This window comes from the organism of the source record quoted next, unplaced genomic scaffold, assembly GCF_019419815.1.
Source record: "Pyrus x bretschneideri cultivar Hongxiangsu unplaced genomic scaffold, Pyrus_bretschneideri_v1 Contig24, whole genome shotgun sequence".
Taxonomy (NCBI): Eukaryota; Viridiplantae; Streptophyta; class Magnoliopsida; order Rosales; family Rosaceae; genus Pyrus; species Pyrus x bretschneideri.
This window is the reverse complement of record NW_025999546.1, coordinates 3,461,544-3,479,432: the sequence shown is the minus strand read 5'-3', so window position 1 is coordinate 3,479,432 and position 17,889 is coordinate 3,461,544. Positions and strand designations below refer to the sequence as shown.

Below are 17,889 nucleotides of genomic sequence, written 5' to 3'. Positions count from 1 at the left end.
CTCGCATGCGATCTCACTCGTGCAAGAGCGTATAATTATTTTTTCCATTTGTAATTTGTTTCTTAAGTTACGTATGTTCTAGTTGGAACTTTTATTTTTCGTTGCATTAGTTTTCTATTTATTTCTGCTAATTAAAGCAAGGCTATCATTCTAAATATATTAACCCATCTATTTTGTTCTTATGTTCTACCTACTCGTTCTATTGACAAGATTATCCAACTTCGGTTGCCATAGATTGCTAGAGACACTACTTTCCATAAATAGCCAACATTTACATCATGACTAGATAGAAAATATAAAGTGGGATGCGGGAACAGTGTAAGAGATTCAAAATTTGATTGATTCAACAAAATTGTATTGAATAAAAAGTACATATACAACAGTAAGCACTCCAAAATTTCAAGGAGGCAAATTAAGTACAAAGCGAGGACATTAAGCCACTCGGCATACGGACACCATCATCACAGTTGCCTTTTGGCCTGGATTACATTTTCTTATAATCTTAATTGTTTTCTTGTAGCAGCTCCCATCACCGCCAGGACTGGCCCTTTTGCGAGGGAAGGCACTGGACCTCTGCGGCTGTGCTGGTTTGCACTCACTAGCTCTGCGCTTATTGGAACCATGAACCGCTTGAAACTGTCGTCTCAAAGATTTGTCGTAAGCCTCTCTTTTTGCTGGGTCAGAGAGAACGTCCCACGCTGCCTTAACATGCTTGAAAGCACCCTCGGCGGCCATTGATCCATTCTTGTCGGGGTGCAAGGCAAGTGCCAATCTCTTGTATTGTTTCTTGATGGTTTCCGAGTCAGCAACTGTAGGGTTTTCGATGCCGAGAACACGGTACAAGTTTTCCTTGTGTGACACGGCAGAATGAACTTGGTATGCGTTCATGTGGTTTTCGATACCATGCAAATCTGGATCGAACTCTTTCGCTGTCTTGGCTTGCATGATTGCATATTCGAAGTTTCCAAGTGTGAAATAAGCTTCAGCAGCCTCTTGGGCCTTGATCGCTGCCATCTGCGTGAGGTTGGTGATGTGATCAGGACACAATGCTTGAGGAATGGAGTTGCTGGGGATTCTGCTGCTGCCGATGGCCATGCTAACTACGCTTGAATTTTAGAGTAGGAGCCATGGTGCAGATTTATCGATCGATCGAGAGAGAGAGAGAGTGGTGAATGAAATTAGGAACTGAGAAGGTAATATATTCTTGCTGGTTGGAGATATATATAACACAACTTTTCTACGCGTAACTTAAAGCAAGTGAAAACCCTAGAAAAAGGAAACTTATCATTACTATTCCTAATTTAATTAGAAATAGTAATGATAAGTTTAATTAGGGCTGAGTCGGTTGACCCTCATGTACTGGTAGATAATTAAATTGATTATCCTTAAGCCCTTTTAATAATATTGCCTTGGGAAACAAGGATTACCAGTAGATATTTAAAACAATTACAATAAGATTTCTGCTCAAAATATATATAGTTTCATCAAAAGATTAACACCATTGAAGTTGTATAACATAAGATTTAATAAATAATGCATCCACGTTTCATTTGTAAGAGGACATTTCTAAGCTAGTTCTCTAGAAGTAGGAATTCTTACATTTTGCTAATCGCACACATTTTTTGCGCACATGTCAAATTTCGGTAGAAAAGAATATGAAAATTTCTAGTTTCAAAGGAAGGAGAGACATGCCTATAGCGAACATATTCTCTCTCTAGTTTCCATATCTACGCTTGTAAATATAAAAAAAAATTACAAGGTGGATGGGAAACATATAGGAACTAGGAGTGGGAATAGCACAACTTTTTCCTGTTCCAATGAAACCGAATTGAATCTTAAATCTAAAGAAAGTATTGGTTTTATCATAAAACTAATTGACAAAAATTACTCGCTAGTGGTTAGATCCAAATTCCTTGGCTCATGAAGTGTCTTAAGCATCGCCAAGAGTCCAACAAGATTGTCAAATGAGTCTTCAAAGTTAGAAAATATCCTACCCTGTCTAGATTAGAGAGTCTATATCCCACTCTTATGATTATTAAAAGTTGACTTTGTTAAAGCTTACTCAAATGAAACTAAAACAAGGTGGTCCTATGATGGAAAATAATAAGTACTTAGATTTGTGGAGTATATATGTTGGAGCAAAATTGTGAATCAATAAATTTTAGTCTTCAAATTGTCAAGCGAGTCAACAAACTTGTGTTTGAAGAAGGGTAATCTTAAGGAGCCTCAATTTGTAAACTAAATGACATAGAAGTTGATGATTGGATTATTACTTAATTGTTTATTAACGTGCTTATTTCTTAGTAGTGATATACATCATTTAGTTTACAAAATGTAGTCTACAAATTTAATTTGCCTAGCATTATTCTTTGTATTTCGTTGTTTACTACTCTCAATGTGCAAGGCATATTGTTCCTAATAGTTGTCTAAGGGGCTTTTTTCCTTAAAAATGAGACTAACTGATGGTTTCGTCATAGAAATTCATTCATTCTTTCAAGGGTCGAAAAGACTCATACATGCTACTAACTTATGACCATCAAATTTGATAAATCAAACAAAATAAACAGCCAAAATTTAATACAATATGTGTTAAAAATAGTGCGTGTTTATTATTCTTTAAAAAAAAATTAAAAAAAAGAGAGTAACTAACAACAACGAATGGCAGGTGAAAGTGAAACATGGGACCAAAATGAGAGAAGCAAAAAATCAGGTGAAACGACTCCGTTTGGCTCGTGGTCACCACATTGATAACCTTCCCAGGTAGACCAGAATTGGGCGAGTGACAAGTTAACATAGCCATTGGGGCGAGTAGAGCGAGGCGGAAGAACTCAGTGAGTCGAGTTTTGAGTTTTCGGAGGAAGAAATGTCGTTTATTCAGCGGGCAGTGAAGGTGCCACCGAACTCGGCGTCTCTGGATGAAGCCAGGCACCGAGTCTTCGACTTCTTTAGGGCCGCCTGCAGATCCATCCCCACCATCATGGACATCTACAACCTCGACGACGTCGTTGCGCCCTCTCACCTCCGCTCCGCCGTCGCCTCCGAGATCCGCAAGAACGCCTCCGTCACTAACCCTAAGGTCCCCTTCTCCCTCTCTCTATATCTTCAAATTATACGATACGCTGCCGTTTTAATCATCTGAAATTTCGAACAAGGAGTAAAATGTCTGGAATTTCATATTTCGCCGACGATAAACCTTCATTTTGCAATCAAATTGGGGATTTTTGAATACAGTACAGTTTTCCAATCTTGCATTTGGTATTGAATTTTTCTGCTTAGTATTTACATAAATTTGGGCAGAAGGTCAAGGATCGCGTCGAATAGGACTGATTTTAGATGCTGCATTTTCTGTTGGTGTCAAAATTTCCACCTAGAAGTAGCTGAGCTTTTCGGAAATAGTGGTTAATCGAAAAATCTTAACATGGTATCGGAGCAGAAGATGCAAGCTCGAACCTTTGCGAAACTTTCATATTCATGTTATGTTTCACTTTGTTGGGATCTATAGTGGTAATGGGAGGTCACATATTGAGGACTTTAGAAGATGCAAGCTCGAACCTTTGCAAAAACTTCCACATTTATATTAAGTTTCACCGTTTTGGGCTCGATAGTGGTAGTGGAGAGAGCACGTTGAGGACATTATTGGAGTATAACTGTGATACTAGTTAACTTACATCCTAAACAAGGGAGAATCATTTTGAATATATGTTGTCGTACGTCCTAACATCTTAAATCTTTTAATTTGTGGGGATATTGGATTACTGAAAACATATAATGGTTAGATTTCTTTTCGGGATTCAATATGGTAAGGATTTCTCATTTTTAGCAGCAATCAATTTATGTGATCTGTTGTAATATAAGCAGGAATTTGTGGGTAAACCCCACACATTGGATTGCAATACATATGTATAGGTAATTAGGTTTTGAAAATTTGTGAAGATAAATTATTTCTGTAACTTTTTTTCAGCTATTCCTTCTTGCGGTTAAGTTATCATTTGTGTGGTGCTTTGTTTCTCTGTAGCAAACTTCACACAGTTTGCATCTCTATATGTTTGTGGAAATGATTATATTAGGCGAAGAACAAAGCTTTCATTGAGTGAAACAATTGAATGAAATCAGTCATTCATGTGATGCACTTTGACATTGCTCGGTAATATGCAAATTATATGTGTTGAATAAATTGCGAAGAGTTTCTAGTGAGTTGGTTGTATATCAAGTTGTGTCTATTAGGTACGAAATCAGAATTGTGGAAAGTATAACCAGGAATTTCATTACCATCCATACCTACTTGCTGACACGCTTCATGTTAATTTGATTTTGACTTGTAAAAACAAGTCTCATTTTGTGGATGGTATGGAAATGCAGGTCATCGATATGCTGCTCTTCAAGGCAATGGAAGAGTTGAATAACATCACCGAGCATGCAAAGCAGCGACACCACATCATTGGCCAGTACGTGGTTGGTCACCAAGGGCTTGTGCAGGATTTGGGCACCAAAGATCAGGGGGCCTCTGCTTTTCTCAAAGATTTTTATAAGAGCAATTATTTTTGAATCTCCGCTGTTCCCTGGATTGTGCTGCCGTGGGACTTTGGTTTCGAGGCTGTTAAATAAAGGTGTACTTGACAATTTTTTTGCATCTTTCTGTTGGATATAGATTGTTAAGGTCATGGGTCATACCTCAATTGCTGTTGTTTAAGAAGTCATTAATGTTTTGACAAATGAAGAAACAAGATACAGTTATGTCATTGGATGAGCATTGTAGCTTATTGTTCTGTTGTTTATTTTTTATGCTGTGAGGTTCTTTTGAGAGCCTTTCTCTGAGTTTATAATCTTTTCTGCATGCCTTATTTGTTGGGAGGTTTTCCCATTTTTTCCAGCCAAACATTTTGATAAGAAACATGTACAATGTACTTGAATTGAATTTAAGAGTCTTGTTATCTTAGTCACCTGTTGATCAAGGATTAATGGTTTAGGTGAATTTGCGACTCCCGTTCATTTAGTCATGCAATTTTGAATTGATATTAAGGGTTTGAGATTATGACGCTAAGAGCGGATGTATTCTTCACCTTTTGATATCAAAATTAACAATGGGTGGTCGTGCATTTTTTGGTTGTCAAGTAACTCAGAGAGCATTTCTAAATATAAGTGATTAGGAGATATAATATATATATATATATATATATATATATATATATTTACAAACAATATTATCTACACTAAGGCTATGAGGGAGTGAGCTAAGTTTTACAATGAGCTAGCAATAATGTGATTCAAGTTCGTCTTTGGTAAGAATCGAACCTAAGACTCATATTTTACAAGTGAAGAGGAATATCATTAAACTGTAGTACTAAGTAGCAAATATTGTACTACCTAAATTTTGGCCATTGATTTTCTTTTATTCATTTGATCCGACGGCCAAACATTGAGAGATGTATGAGAAGTAAAAATGGGTGTAGATAGCACTACCCTAAATTACGTTCTACTTCCTTAAGTTTGGGTGCAATTGCAACCTCATAGATCTTTTAAAACATTTAGCTATTATTTCATTTCAGTTTCATACAATCAGTAGAAAATTCTGAAATAATCCATGAAGCTATTATTTTATTTTTGTTAGTTTCTTCGTTATTTGCCTATGTAAACGTCCTGTTCTATGCTTCTCTAGGAAAACATTAAATGTTTTTTCAAGATTTATTTAAACTTTTACTAAAGATGAGTTCCAAAATTATTTTCAAAAACGATTTTACTCATTTTAAAAGTATTTATAAACAAGCCATATACCACAACAATATTTTGTGCATCTCGGTTGGAGTGAGGATTCTCGTCGGATTCTTTTTGTGAGGATCTCGAGGATCCTCAAATCATATTTGTTTATCGTATATCGTGCGGTTATAAATTATTATATATATTTTTTATTTAAAATTAAATATAAAAAATATTTGATAAAAATTAACAGTACTATATACAATAAATGGATATAATTAAAAAATCTTCAAAATCCTCACAAAAAAAAAAAAAAAAATCCGATCAGATGTCTTTCGGATGGGCTCAACTGGTGCGTAATCAGCGAAGATTTGGCTGTACTGAAACTGACACGGATTTCAGGGAAAGTAAATAAACAAATCAACAGAAAATGTCAAAGCAATCAACTTTAGAAAGAAAAAATAAATCAATTAAAAAATTATTTGATTGACCTGGGAAATTACCCATTTATTTATTTATTTACTTTTTAATTTTTCTTACAGAAGAAGACGTCTAGAGATTGCGGCAAGTATTCAAACGTAACGTATGCAAAGTTCTTTTTTTTTTTCCCTTTCTTTCTTTCTTTTGGAAACTACGTATGCACGGCTCTTCCTGTAGCGTTTTCCATCGTCATCAATGCAAATACCAAGTGGGTTTGGTTCACATATTTTTGTGGTTTTTTTTTGTTTTTGCTCAAATATTTTTGCGATATTTGTTGGTGAATATTGAATAATAGACTTTCACAATCATAGTTTAATGAAAGTGTCACATTCTTGGTTGTTTTTCTTATTTATCGAAATAAAAGTGAGATTCAAATTGAGAGATTTATCAAAATTTTGATATTGAAAATAAAAGTAACAATATCCAATATCACTCAGTGCATCTTTGCTCATCTCGTAAAGTATGAGTCATGCTTAACATTTTGAATTGTTGTTACAATAGTTTAAATTTTGAAATTCATGTCTAAATTAATTAAACAAAACTAATCTAATGGTCATTAATGAGTGTGAGTGTTATCCTCACTTTTCCGGATTGATGATGCTAGGGATATATACTTTGAGCCTTAGATGATTTGTACTATATAATTTTTTTTTTAATAAATGATATTATTTACATTAAAGAAAAGGAGGCGGGCTTAGCCTCACAATGAGTTAGTAATAATGTGGTTCAAATTCACTTTTTGCAATAATTGAACATAAGACCTATCACTTACAAGTGAAGAGGAATACCACTAGACCGTAGTACTAAGTGGCATCACAATAGATTTTAATATATGAGTTTTGAGTTAAGGGAAGCCTGTCACATCCCCGCCCGGGCCCCCACCACAACCTGGGCTCGACTCCACTGTAGCACGATATTGTCCGCTTTGAGCCCCGACCATGCCCTCACGGTTTTGTTTCTGGGAATTCACACGAGAACTTTCCAGCGGGTCACACATTATGGGATTGCTCTCGTGCGCTACTCACTTAACTTCGGAGTTCCTACGGAACCCAAAACCAATGAACTCCCAAAAGGCCTCGTGCTAGGTAGAGATGGGAATATACATATAAGACTTATAGGATCCACTTCCCTAGGCGATGTGGGATGTTACAAAGCCATTATTAGTACTTTCTAATAATTCACTCGACACTCATTTCTACTTTATTTTGTCGTTAAAAAAAAAGCCAGATAATTATTTTAAAGTGCTAATATACAAGTTTTGAGTTGTGAGAAACTATTATTGATGCTTGTTAAAAAGTCATTGATGACTCTTTTCTAATTACATTTTTCCGTGAAACAATGCAAGATATTACTTTAAAAGTAACCACGAGTTGGTGGCCCAGTGATAAAGGGCGGATTTCGAGGCTTCTTTCAAATTAAGAATTGGAGGTCTTGGGTTCTAAACCCGATGCTGGTGTGGAAGCTAGACTTGTGGCCAGGGGGAAGCTGAAATGCCTCTGTGAGTCTTCCCGGGCCCCGGAAGGGGGTGAATAACCATGACTTGCCACCAGTTGTCCCCTTAAAAAAATTACTTTAAAGTAGTAAAAATAATTCCCAAAGATCAATATGGATACCTTATATAGAAAACCCTAACTGCTATCTCATTCTCCCTATCAAAGCTCTAGATCTAAAAGATTCATAACTGTTGACCCCTTGCTTCGTCTTGGGGTATATGCAATCCCTATCTCCATCTTGATAGCCTTCATCCTTCCTCTGTTCATGGATTTCCCTAGATTTGTTTTTCGGTTTAGTATTTCCGTCACGAAGTGCCTTTTTAGTACGATTATTTGTGAGTGTATTTTGGTGAGTATTTTCAGTGTTGGTATGTCTTCAACTTCTTCTAGGTCTACCTTGCTGTTTATGGTAGCTTCATTAATGTTATTAAGCAAAAAACATGTTTGGATAGACACTAGTTAGTTCATTGTTAGTTTTATTCAGAGCTCGACGCTGCTTGTTGTCAAAAAGTATCCTCATGTTTATTATATTGCAATTTTTGTGTGTGAAATTTCTTAGATGCCAATTTGTGAAGTATTTGACTCTTACATCAGGTATGAAGTTTATTTGGTTTTGCTTATCTCAGTCCTCTGAGTTTTGGTGTGAATGATTTCAAGATTTGGATGTGTTTCCATGCTTATTCTTGTACATATCTCGTTCCTCCTAAATTTACCACTATGTTGACTATTAATTTGGCCAAATCGACATTTTATGTTTTGTTGAAATCTTTTTAAATTGGGGATCTCTTGAATGTTATTCAAAATGTCTTCTTTAATATGTGTATTAGTTCTTAATTAATTTTTTTTATAATAAATTGTATGAAGATTTTGGTGACTATTTGTCAAAATTGTAGGGGAAATTATAAATACACAAATTTCTTAGCCTTTCAAACATTTTGTTTAATTATGTTCGTTGTTTTTAGTTGATTAATTAATTTGATGGTTAGAAATAAAATAAACAAGTGTGAGAAATTATAAACAATGTACTCATAAAATTAAAAAAAAATGTGTGATAAACTAAAATTATATGAAAATATCAGCTTCCATTTATAAATTGTCTAAACCAAAATATTGTTCGAATAAAAAAAATTCAATGTACTCCCTTTTGGAGAAATTGACCATTATATTTGGAAAAATACTGACAAATTCAAGTACCAAATTAGGGGGTTCCCTTCTTAAAAGCACCCCCAAGAAAATTAATTTAAAAATATGTTTTTGGTTTTGCCATAATATATGAATTATTACTATAATTCTTCTCTTTTTTTCTTTTTTTCTTTTTTGGCTCTCTGGGAAAGACCAAATTTTATTCTCCGTCAAGTGGAAAGTGGGTGGAGCCCCCCAGTGTCTCTACCGAGTCAAAGTTTTTAGGACATGCGTTGTTGATGCAGCAGATACTGTGTTGAATTCAACCTCCACCACCCCAGAAGAGTAAAGTAGTGGCGGAGCAGTCGCTTCCTCCTCCTGATCGCCGCCGCAAGGTTTCAAAGTTAGCTCCTTTTCCCCTTCAATTTCGTTTCTACTTCGAGTAATGAAGTTTCCCTTTTGGGTTTTTCCTGAATTGAGTTTCTTTGTTTACTTTCTGGGTGTAGATTTTTTTCTCCTCTTTCTACGTTTTTGCTCATTTGGCCGATACCAAACAAGTTTCAGCCGCCATCAGAGGGTTGGAATCGCAAAAGGGTCATCCTTTTTGCTGGTTCTGTATCAAATAGTGGTATTGAGAAGTGGGCAGAATCCGCCATGGCTGATGGCAGTCCTAGGACTGATATCTCTACAGATGTGGATACAGATGATAAGAATCAAAGGGTACTCTCTCCCCCTCCCTCCCTCCTTCCTTCCCTCTCAAAGTTTTGGTAATACCAACTATTAAGAATCATTTTGTTATGCTTGAGGTCAATAGCCATTTTGCTGAGTTAGATGTTAACTAGTATTTGTTGCCCATCTGACATTTTGATCACTCTGTATGTGCAGTTTGACAGAGACCAATATGCCATTGCTCCTGTGGCTTCTGATTCCAGTGACAAATCGAAAGATCCAAAAGATCAGAAGGTGATGTATAGGAAATCGATGATATGTGAGTTGAATAGCAAGGGTAAGATGCTCATTTGTTTGATTGCATTTTGCAGACTCTTCGTAGGCTGGCTCAAAATCGTGAGGCTGCGAGAAAAAGTCGGCTGAGGAAGAAAGTAGGCCTTATTTCACTTTCTTTAAGTTCGTTATCTTTATTCATTTGCTCAATTAAATTTCTGCTGCAGTTTGCCTTGATATCTTTTTAGCTTTACTTTTGTTAGTCCTAATGGCAGCGATGACTGCTCAAAACCATGGTTGCGATTTTAATGGAAATGGGATATTCAGAATATAAGTTCGATGGCAGCCCACATTTCCACCTATTTAGTATATTTATATCCTTAGTTGTTTGAGAAACAATAGGATAGACAATGGGTTACACAATAGCGCGTGTCAGGTCTAATACAATAAGCCTATCAGCTACTCCTCGTCCTAGCTTTGTTGTTAACCAAAGTCAGCTGACGGTGATAGAAAGGTCTGATAATTTTGATGCTCACGTGGATTTTTCATTTTCCTACCTATTTGTCTATTTTTGTTGGTTTCCTTTTCTGGCATGATTTCCTAACATTTTAGCGTAACGTTATAAATTTTAATTCAATTTTTTTCATAATGAGCACTTTTTGAGATTGTGGATTTCAACTTTTTCCTACAACTGGTCACTATTTCTTCATTTTCCTTGTTTACGTTTCCTGGTTAAAAGTCTTTGCTCCACACATCTTTAAAGCTTTGCTTTCTTGTACTCGTTTTATTTCAATAAGTAATCAGGAGCTGAATGCGGAACTAAGTTCTGGAATATGGGTTCTGGCGTACTTTACTATAGACTATAGCTGCGAGCAAAGATAATCTTAACCGGGCCTAGCCTATCTAATCTGTTACAGTTCTAGTGACTTTAATTCATCATAGCCTAACAGCGTACTCCAAAGTTTAACCTCATCTAGGAAAAGCTTGTTGGTTTAAAGCTCAACTTCTAGTTTACAGTGCACATGTGCAACAATTCAAATATGGAATTCAAGGGATCAAATAGGAAATGATACTCTAAATCATAGAACTATAATGAAATACACGATAAACCAACATTTGTCAAATTGCAGATTACACGCAGTTGATTGGCTCAAAGCACATCTTTGTATACATGTTACAGTTGATGTAATTCAAAGGGTTTGGTACTATCATTTCCCATTTGAGTGTAGTAGGATCCCTAACTCTCGTTTCACCTTGATATATTGTTAACATTGTTTCTCTCTTGTCCTGCGAATGCCTTCTTAAGTAGTACTTTCAGCTTGGTACTGCCACAGGTGGACCACCTTCCTACTTTTTTTGGGGGGGCAAAACCACTTTCATACTTGATCTGTCTCTTACAGCTAGAGCCTAGATCTGTTGGTATATTTCGATTGTTAGATTTTCTTAAGCTGGGATTTTAGGTCTGGCCTGGGAATCGGTAAGCCCAGGTCTGTCCTGGATCCCCTGCTAACAAAATTGTTGTGTGGTTTGAGCTTGGATGCTAGATGAGCAATTATTACCCCTTAACCATTCAAAGGAATGCTACAATGTAGGTGTGATAAGTAGTCAATGGATAATGAGTCAATGTCTGGCATTCTGCTTGTTATATATTTATTTTTGTGAGAGTGGAAGCTTTTTCACTGGATCTCCTGTTTTAGGTTGCCTTTTCTGAAATTTTTTTGTTACTTTATCCTCTCGTAAGCATAGTTTCTCAGATTAAAAAATTGTAAAATGAAAAACGAAAAAAAGAAGGAAATGCATAGATCTGCATATTTATGTTTGGTCAGTAAGCCATTATGCCATTGCATGCCCAGTTTTTTGTAAGTCTTAAATGAGTTGTATCTGTTCTTGTTTACTGCAGGCATATGTTCAGCAGCTGGAGAGTAGTCGTCTGAAGTTGACTCAACTAGAGCAAGAGCTCCAGCGAGCCAGACAGCAGGTTAAAGCAATTATTTCTGTATTATTGTAAAATCTAATGCATTCAGAGCCTTAGATTCTCTGTACATGACCTCTGTGTTGGGTTTAATCTTGCATCTTTCTTAAAGTTATTTTGTTTTTTTTTCAGGGAATCTTCATTTCTAACTCAGGAGATGCTGCCCATTCAAATAGTGGAAATGGTATTCCTTCTTTCCTTAGGTTTTAATTTTGAAAATTATCATTGAAGTAAGGGAGACCAGCTCCTGATAATTGTGGGATAAACTGTCGATCAATTTAAATTTGTAGTCAAATTGTCATGATTTTGAACAATGGTTCCTTGATACCTATTTGTATGAAACAATTATACTTAGGAGAAAGATTGTGTTGATATGCTATATGCCATGAGTAGCTCACCCACATGATAATGTTCTAGTGGAAATAAGGAAGGAAACTACCTCTTCCCTCTCTCTCTCTCTCTCTCTGATCCACATGATAATGTTCCTGTGGAAATAGAGGAACGGAAACTACCTCTCTCTCTCTCTCTCTCACTCGGTTGTAATTGTCTGTGTACAGCGTCAAGGTCAAATTGGTTGAGGAGTTGATGATGAAGAGACTCTCTCTCTCTCTCTCTCTCTCTCTCTCTCTCTCTCTCTCTCTCTATGTCTATATATATATATATATATATTTCAGTTGTCATTGTCGACAAACACAATCAGGAGATTTTGGTAGCAATTTTAAGGGGCATTCTTGAATGTTTGCGTCCGGTACAGAGGTTGAATTGGTTAAGGAGTTGATGATGAAGAGTGGCATGCTTGATTCGGTATATTGGATTAATGGTAGTTATTTATGCTGGTTGCATCAGTGATCATGGACTGAGTGTATTAATGCAGTACATGGCCCTGGGCCTGACAGGCTGACAGTGATACTTGTCTGTTGTAGTAGTTAGCGACAAGGTTGTTTTAGATACACTGATGGGAGGTTCCTGATTTTCCCACTGATAAGCTCTGGAATCTAATAGCAATCAGATTTTTATTCTTGGCAGATCATATATCTGTCTAAGTTTTCAGGGAAAGAACCAAACCGACAACATTATATTGCTTGATTTAAATCCATCCAATATTTTTTTTCAGGGTTATTCTTCTTTTCTTCTAGAGTGAAATTTGTTGTGGGTAAGTTCACCAAACAAAAAATATTTGTTGTGGGCAATGGAAATGAAGTCAGATTTTGGAAAGACATTTGGGAGCGTTAACTGTCTTTCCAATCCTTATTTTATAACTTCTGCCAAGTTTCTTTCAACTGCAACATATTTCTCTTCTTTTTCTTCAGTCGGCATTATCTATTGTGATTTAAAATTCTGAAGAAATTTGGGTGAGAGAGGTCCACAAATGTACCGCATTGTCTTCTTCTGTAAACAGTGTCTCCTTGCATCCAAATCACTTTAATGAAAGGCCATGGTCGGTTACTCATTTAGTAGCTTTTCTTGTAAATCTTTTTTTTTTCTTTCTGTAAATTGGTCAACAATCAACCAGATCCTCCCTTAAGCCATTTAAGTTGATTTGGAAGGCTGATGACCCAGCAAAGGTGCAAACTTGCACATGGCTGCTGGTACATGAGAGAATAGATATTTATTACAGGATCCAAAGAAGGCCCTAGATTACTGATCGCCATGTTAAATTGTGTTATACGAATGCAAGGGAAGAAGGCTGACCACATTTTTGTTCATTTTCTTTTTACTAGGCATATCTGGGATGCGTTAAAAATGGTGTGAGTGTGTCCGAGACGCTGTTTTCATTTATGTCAGGGAGGTTGTTTTAGTTGAGGGGCTAGCAAATGATGCTCACCCCTTGGAGATATGCTGTTTTGGCTCTTATGTGGAATGTTTGGCTGGAAGAGATAGGAGGTTCTTTAAGGACAATGAGAAGGATGCAAAGTTACTTTGGGATTAATTAGATTTAAGTTTCTATGGCGTTGTTGAGAAAGTATTTTAAAAAGCTTCCCTTGTACTGTAATTATTTTTATCGAGGCGCTTTATATTTGATAATTTTATGTGATCATGTTTCAGATGGTTACATTAGATTCTTCCGTTTGATCTGACTTCAAACTCCTCCAGTACTTATAAAGTTACTGTAAACTGCCCCCCACTTTCTTCTCTGCAGTTCCTTCATCACCATCTTTTAGTTTCAAAGATATAAATTTTCCACTTGCATGAGAGAAGCAAATCCTCACATGCATGAAAGGGTAGTATTCCAGTTTACGAGCTCTAGATTTTGGTGATTTGGTCTTAAGAAAGTTAAGGAAAATAATAGTAATGTTATGATCGTAAACCTATTCCATGGATGAAATTTACGTATTTATTTTTCAGATACTTTGGAAGTAGAAAACGGAATTCTTTCAGTTGCATCCAGCAGTATTAAAGTTGGTGTGATTGACATATTTTCTGTTTAAATTTTTCAAAATGGGCATTTTTGGTGCAAATATGTTTATTTGCATGCAGACAGGCTTAGGAAAAAAGTTAAAGTTTTATCTTGTTATTTAATTTGGTCCTCTTCTCTTAATTTAGTTCCAGTGGATGAGGTAGGTTATCTTGTTCACTGTATCTCCTTGCAGGGGCCATGACATTCAATGTAGAATATGGACGGTGGCTGGAAGAGCAGAATCGGCAAATTAATGAACTGAGATCAGCAGTAAACTCTCATGCAAGTGATGCAGAGCTTCGTATTATTGTAGATGGAATCTTGGCGCACTATGATGAGATCTTTAAGCTGAAGGGCACAGCAGCTAAAGCTGATGTATTCCATTTGTTGTCTGGTATGTGGAAAACACCTGCTGAGAGGTGTTTCTTGTGGCTTGGAGGTTTTCGTTCATCTGAGCTCTTGAAGGTGAAGCAACTTATCATTTCTTGATGGCTTCGATGTCATATAGGGCAGATTCATAAGGTTCTCATTGAAGGCATCATTTCTACCCGTTTTTCGGGTTTCAGATTTCTTTCTTGAATACTAATCACTCATATAAGAGATGGAAGAATATCATCTCCTTGGGTTTTGTCAAATCATGCTCTGCACATTTCCTCGATTATTTTTTCTTCTTTTATACCTAGGATCATGAATTTGTTTTCTATATGACGTTTTTGGTCTTAATCCCTTTGATAAAATTAAAATGAATGAGTTTATGTGCAGCTTCTTGTTACTCAGTTGGAGCCTCTGACGGAGCAGCAGTTGGTTGGGATTAACAACTTGCAGCAGTCCTCCCAACAGGCAGAAGATGCGTTATCTCAAGGGATGGATGCATTGCAACAATCTTTAGCTGAGACCTTGTCCAGTGGATCTCTTGGCTCCTCAGGTAACTCGGGAAATGTAGCTAACTACATGGGTCAAATGGCCATGGCAATGGGAAAGCTTGGGACCCTTGAGGGGTTTATCCGTCAGGTAATGCATTATAGTGCTTTATCGTTTACTCGTTTGTGTAGTCAGTAATGTAGCATCACACGTATAGTAACCATCAGTGTGAAACTGTGCATCAAAGAATAAAATGGGACAAAAGCCAATTACCTCATTGCCCAATCCCGCCTCTTAGCTTCTTTCTGAAATGTGAGGGTGCTAAAACAGTTTGATATTTAGTTGGATCTCTGAAATATATATCATTTGAAATGCATGGCTGTCATTTTTATTCAAGCTAATGCGATTGTGGTTTACGAAGAATTTTTTTAGATTATCCACCAACCTGCCAAAACCTCTTTTGTCATTGTTTCGGACTGTGTTACGGGTGTAAGACTGTAGGCATGAATTTGTTTTTACACGACTAAATGTTTATTTGGTAAAATATGCTATTCGTTTACAAAATTCGATATACTCATGAGGCCTAAATGAATTTGTTTTCCCGTTTTTCGTGTATGCACTTTCTTGTTCTTATAACTTTTGAAGTGCCTAATCTGTTCATGGGCTAATAATATCAGGCTGACAATTTGCGGCAACAAACACTGCAACAAATGCACCGTATCTTGACAACCCGCCAGTCAGCTCGTGCACTTTTGGCTATACATGATTATTTCTCACGGCTACGTGCTCTGAGTTCTCTCTGGCTTGCCCGCCCAAGAGAGTGAAATGTTCCCAAACTGCTTGGTAAAGTTGTGTCCTGCAAGGCAGCTGAATAGCAATTGACTTTCTCTAGTACAGCACCGGGATTACTGGGTTCTCGTTACAAATCTTCCTTTATAGATTGTTCCTGATGCTGTAGCTGTAGAAATTGTATCGTTAGTGCTAATTCTGTAATTCTGTAATTTTCTACCCGCTTTCTAGTCATCGTAGGGTCTCCTGTAATGCTTATTACTGTTAATATTTATAGGATTATGGTGTTTATGTAATTGTAATTTGTGACCGAGTTTTCGAAATGAATTTTGGATAATGAAATGCATGATGGTTTTGGCTGCTACTTCACATCAAACATGAAGGTTTTTGACATCACAGTTCTCTGCTATTTACAGCAGTTGATTGTAAAGAACACGGTGCATTAGTTATGGCCCTGTGGCTAAGTTATTCTCGCTCCGCAGGGGCAGAAGTTTTCCATGGTTATCTGTCAACTAGTTTTGTGTAACGATCCTGGATAGGCGTTGGAAACATGGGTGCAAGGAAACGAGCACATTATCTGCTGACCCTCTAACCAACATCTGCAAAGTAGGCTAGTTTATGTGATTTCTTGTTTTGATGTATGTTGCTAGATTAGCATATTAATTTTTTCTGTACAATAGATAATGGGGGACGGAACGGGACCCTAGAACCTAAAGTGCATGGATTAACGCTCTTAACCATCTTAGAACCTCAGGTGCAGAGATTAACGCTCTTAGCCGCTCGACTTACAAGCTCCTTGTAAACGCAGGTTACATTTTCATGGACATACACGTAGGTACATTGTTTTTGAGTCTAAGTACATTGTATATACATAAGTACATTTTTATACATTTGATGGAAAACAAAAGGGACCACAGTCGGTCGAAATCTGATTTGACATATCGGTATGCTAAAATTTTTTTTTTTCTAGAGGATGCAGATGCACTGTTTTTGCACGGTAATCAGTGCAGCACGTCACGGCTGGAATCCAGCCGATGTCTCTTAGTTGCACAAGAGATTAATTCAATTTCTTTTGTGTAGTGTTTTTCACATATTTATTTTTAATTCTCACATACTTTTTTTAATTTTCGGCTATTAAAACGAATAAATTGAAGAAGATTAATGAATAAAAATTAACAAAAGTATGTGAGGTAAAAATTGGTGTATAAATAGTACTTTCCTTTCTTCTCTATTCTCCACTATATTGTTTTTGGCCCAAGAGATGATATATTAAAGAGAACTTTAACGAAAAGCTCCCGATACTATTTATTTTGACAAAAAATCACATTTTACCACTAAAAAGTCAATCATGATACTATTCACTTTACCTTTTATTTTGTCCTTATCATTAAAACTCAAAATTTTCAAACTATTTTTTTAAATTTTCCTTAAATTAAATAAGGGTAGACATAATATATTAGTATTGAACTATTCGTAAGATTCTAAATTACATTTATACTTACAAGTACAAATGAATATTATTAGAATGCAGTACTAATTTTTATCCTTTCATCGTTGAAAATAATAATAGTTTTTCAATTTTTTTGACGAAAACAAGATATGGTTACAATGTTACATACCACTTAGTAGTTCATATTTTATATAAGATCTAACTGTTTTAAAGATTCTTTATATCTTCATGTGTAAAAATTAACTGTCACTTTTTCGAACAACTCAATACTCTACAGTAAGACTAGAAAAAATTGTAAAATTTATTTAGAAACAATTCACCATTTTAAGTATATTTGGTGTTAGTGTGACTAGGATCAGAATAACCACCACGAGGTGGCTTAGTAGTTAGGGATGATTTCTAAGTTCGTATTTTACATGACACGTTTTGAGTTCAATTCTTAACACTAGTAAATCGCACGATGATAGTTAAGAGAGACTGAAATGTCTTTGTGAGTTTTTTTTCACTTCCAAAAAATAAATTATAATGATGAAACCATCAAGTGGTCCTTTTTTTTTTAAAGGGAAAAAAAAAAGAAAAAAAAGGAGTATTGAATACATAAATGGATCGGTGGTTGACGCTTGACGCTTGACGGTTGACGCTGAACTTGGGAGATAACTTGCACAACGACGCAACGTTCTCGAGGGTC

General features: G+C 36.1%; 3 protein-coding genes across 4 annotated transcripts; 2 read left to right on the top strand and 1 right to left on the bottom strand.

Moving 5' to 3' along the window:
- Window positions 1-362: 362 nt before the first annotated feature.
- On the bottom strand, window positions 363-1,095 carry LOC125478362 (dnaJ homolog subfamily C member 7 homolog). Its single transcript, XM_048586510.1, has one exon. The coding sequence runs from the start codon at window positions 1,093-1,095 to the stop codon at window positions 433-435; it is 663 nt and encodes a 220-aa protein (XP_048442467.1). The 3' UTR covers window positions 363-432.
- A 1,768-nt stretch (window positions 1,096-2,863) lies between these two features.
- On the top strand, window positions 2,864-4,805 carry LOC103952083 (NADH dehydrogenase [ubiquinone] 1 alpha subcomplex subunit 6). The gene is made up of 2 exons (XM_009363613.3): window positions 2,864-3,076; window positions 4,360-4,805. The coding sequence occupies exons 1-2, from the start codon at window positions 2,864-2,866 to the stop codon at window positions 4,543-4,545; spliced, it is 399 nt and encodes a 132-aa protein (XP_009361888.2). The 3' UTR covers window positions 4,546-4,805.
- Window positions 4,806-9,012: 4,207 nt separating this feature from the next.
- LOC103952082 (transcription factor TGA2.2) lies at window positions 9,013-16,115 on the top strand. Of its 2 annotated transcripts, none has more exons than XM_009363612.3 (9): window positions 9,013-9,184; window positions 9,296-9,509; window positions 9,675-9,752; window positions 9,830-9,889; window positions 11,632-11,709; window positions 11,836-11,887; window positions 14,295-14,566; window positions 14,864-15,112; window positions 15,640-16,115. In XM_009363612.3, the coding sequence occupies exons 2-9, from the start codon at window positions 9,444-9,446 to the stop codon at window positions 15,784-15,786; spliced, it is 1,002 nt and encodes a 333-aa protein (XP_009361887.1). In that variant the 5' UTR covers window positions 9,013-9,184; window positions 9,296-9,443; the 3' UTR covers window positions 15,787-16,115. The 2 variants fall into 2 exon arrangements, with proteins under 2 accessions (XP_009361887.1, XP_009361886.1); XM_009363611.3 differs by having other exon boundaries at window positions 9,013-9,192.
- Window positions 16,116-17,889: the final 1,774 nt, after the last annotated feature.